Consider the following 2,568-nt stretch of genomic DNA (forward strand, 5'->3'; position numbering starts at 1 on the left):
ATATATATATATATATATATATATATATATATATATATACGACGGCCTTCTTTCAGTTTCCGTCTACCAAATCTACTCATAAGGCTTTGGCTGACCCGAGGCTATAGTACAAGACACACTTGCCCAAGGTGCCTCGCAGTGGGACTGAACCCAGAACCATGTGATTGGCAAGCAAGCTTCTTACCACACAGCTACGCCTGCACTTTTATAAGCTTTCAATACACTTCTCTTTAGATATTAGCGACGGAAAGAATATCAGTGCTGAGTGTATGCATTGTAAGAACGCCGTAATACTTCGATATTCGTCTTGAAAGAATATATCGTATAGACGTTTAGTGCATAAAAGTATGAAAATATCATTAGCAGACGAAATTTCCTTCCCAGTCAATCGCAACGTTAGAAAAATATAATTCTCTCAATTGGTACACTAATTTGTGAATAATTAGCTAATTAGCCCTTACCTATCTTCCAGCTCATCAGAGTCATCAGCGATGTGGTAACTATCACCAATTAAAGTAAATTTCTTTGGGTGTAATGAAACATCTTGTCCAGACTTTGTGCGGAGATCATCTTTGATTCCATTGCAGTCACCACAGATGCCGGTCAGTTCATTAGCGAATGATAAGGGAAGGCTCACAGTAACTCGATGTCTTCCGTCAAATTCCACGGTCATTCCCCATCTGGTAGTAACTATTACCCAACCGACGGCAAAACTCACAGAAATGTCTTCGTAATTTATGACTGGGAGAGATCGTTCTTCTGAGTTCACCTAAAAGGAATACATAAATAAAAATGAAATAAAATGTATGTGTTCGTCTGTGTGTACGTATGTGTGTGTATGTGTGTGTGTGTGTGTGTGTGTGTGTGTGTGTGTGTGTGTGTGTGTGTGTGTGTGTGTGTGTGTGTGTGTGTGTGTGTGTGTGTGTAAGTAGTAAGGGATTACTAAGATCATTTACCGGTAGCTTTCAGTTACATAATGCTATGCCACTCCGTAATAATCTTTATATATATTTATATATATATATATATATTTCAAAATGTAACTACATGTGAATCATTGGCGATTTTTTTTCCTCCGTCCCCCTTTTTCTATTGGACTTTCCTCTGTCTCCTTTTTCTGAAGAAGAGCGTTGCTCGAAACGTAAAACCATCTTTCTTTCCTTCCCTGAGCGTCTGCTAATACTTTACATGTACCACATGCTCGCGTTGTTGTTTTTTTGTGTTTGTTCTTTGTTTTGGGGGGGATGGGATTTGTGTATATATATATATATATATATATATATAGAAGAAGAAGAAGAAGAAGAAGAAGAAGAAGAAGAAGAAGAAGAAGAAGAAGAAGAAGAAAAAGAAGAAGAAGAAGAAGAAGATATTACACATTACCAAAATTCTATTGGCTGGCAATAAGCTTATTGTGATATTATTTTCCAGCTTTATATCCACAAAACGCGTATAAGTGACATGTTTATTGCTTCGATGTTCATTCTTCACTTCGACAGAGAAATATGTTTTATTGTATCCTTGTTTAGTTGTCACCAAAGAATATTTACAGCCTCCCATGTAGTGTATCATTTCTCCATCAAACGTCTTGTAATGCGGATCACCATAGACAATACATGTACATTTTCTAACTGAAAAATAAAGACTCGAAATAGTAAATAGGAAGAAAAACGCACAGCGAGTCTCATAACATCACATTTAATCGCTATTTACGAATTTCGAGTACGGGAAGAATGATTAAAATTCCTGGCTTAAAGGATATCGCAAAAGGCCCAAACTACTGTGTTCTTTTTACAGGGCTTATAAAACTGAAGGATCGCTACAATCTATATATATAAAAATGAGAATGTGTGTCTGTCTGTCTGTCTGTCTGTCTGTCTGTGTGAATCCCTAAAACTCGAGAACTACGCAACCAATTTCATTCAAATTTTTCACATGCCTTACTTAGGGTTCCAGTTGTGTTTTAGTCAAAAAATTTTTTTAACTTCTTGCAGAGTTCGAGCCCACGGCAACATAATATCTCCTCCACTATTTAAGTATTATGTGTCAAAAGTGAAACAAAAACACTCGTGTCAAATACTTTCACTTTAAAAATGAAACTATTCCACTAACTGAAACAATCGCATTTCGATACTGTAATGACAGATACTTTCGAGAGAGAGAGAGAAAGAGAGAAAGAGATAGAGAGAGAGACGTATATGTATACATATAGATGTATATGTACACGTTATTCCACTAACTGAAACAATCACATTTCGATACTGTAATGACAGATACTTTCAGAGAGAGAGAAAGAGAGAAAGACAGAAAGAGAGAGAAAGATATGTATATGTATACATATACATGTATATGTACACGTATATGCATAGATATATAGATATAGATATAGATCTATATGCATACATGTATATGTATACATATGTGTAGATGTATATATATATAGATGTACATGTAATATGTACACATATATACATATATACATATATACATGCATACAGATATCTATACATATATACATATATATGCATACAGATATCTATACATATATACACCCATCACACACAAACACAT

At 35.0% G+C, this 2,568-nt stretch overlaps 1 protein-coding gene across 1 annotated transcript in view; it reads right to left on the reverse strand.

The window, feature by feature from the left end:
- The window catches only part of LOC128247370 (zonadhesin-like), an 18,107-nt gene that overhangs the window by 8,150 nt on the left and 7,389 nt on the right, over positions 1-2,568 (reverse strand). The window contains exons 5-6 of the mRNA XM_052966740.1: positions 1,381-1,628; positions 462-769 (exon numbers count right to left, since the gene is read on the reverse strand). Coding sequence (XP_052822700.1) covers positions 462-769; positions 1,381-1,628 — 556 coding nt within the window. The remainder of the gene's footprint in view (positions 1-461; positions 770-1,380; positions 1,629-2,568) is intronic.

This window comes from Octopus bimaculoides, chromosome 3 (genome assembly GCF_001194135.2).
Source record: "Octopus bimaculoides isolate UCB-OBI-ISO-001 chromosome 3, ASM119413v2, whole genome shotgun sequence".
NCBI classification, from domain to species: Eukaryota; Metazoa; Mollusca; class Cephalopoda; order Octopoda; family Octopodidae; genus Octopus; species Octopus bimaculoides.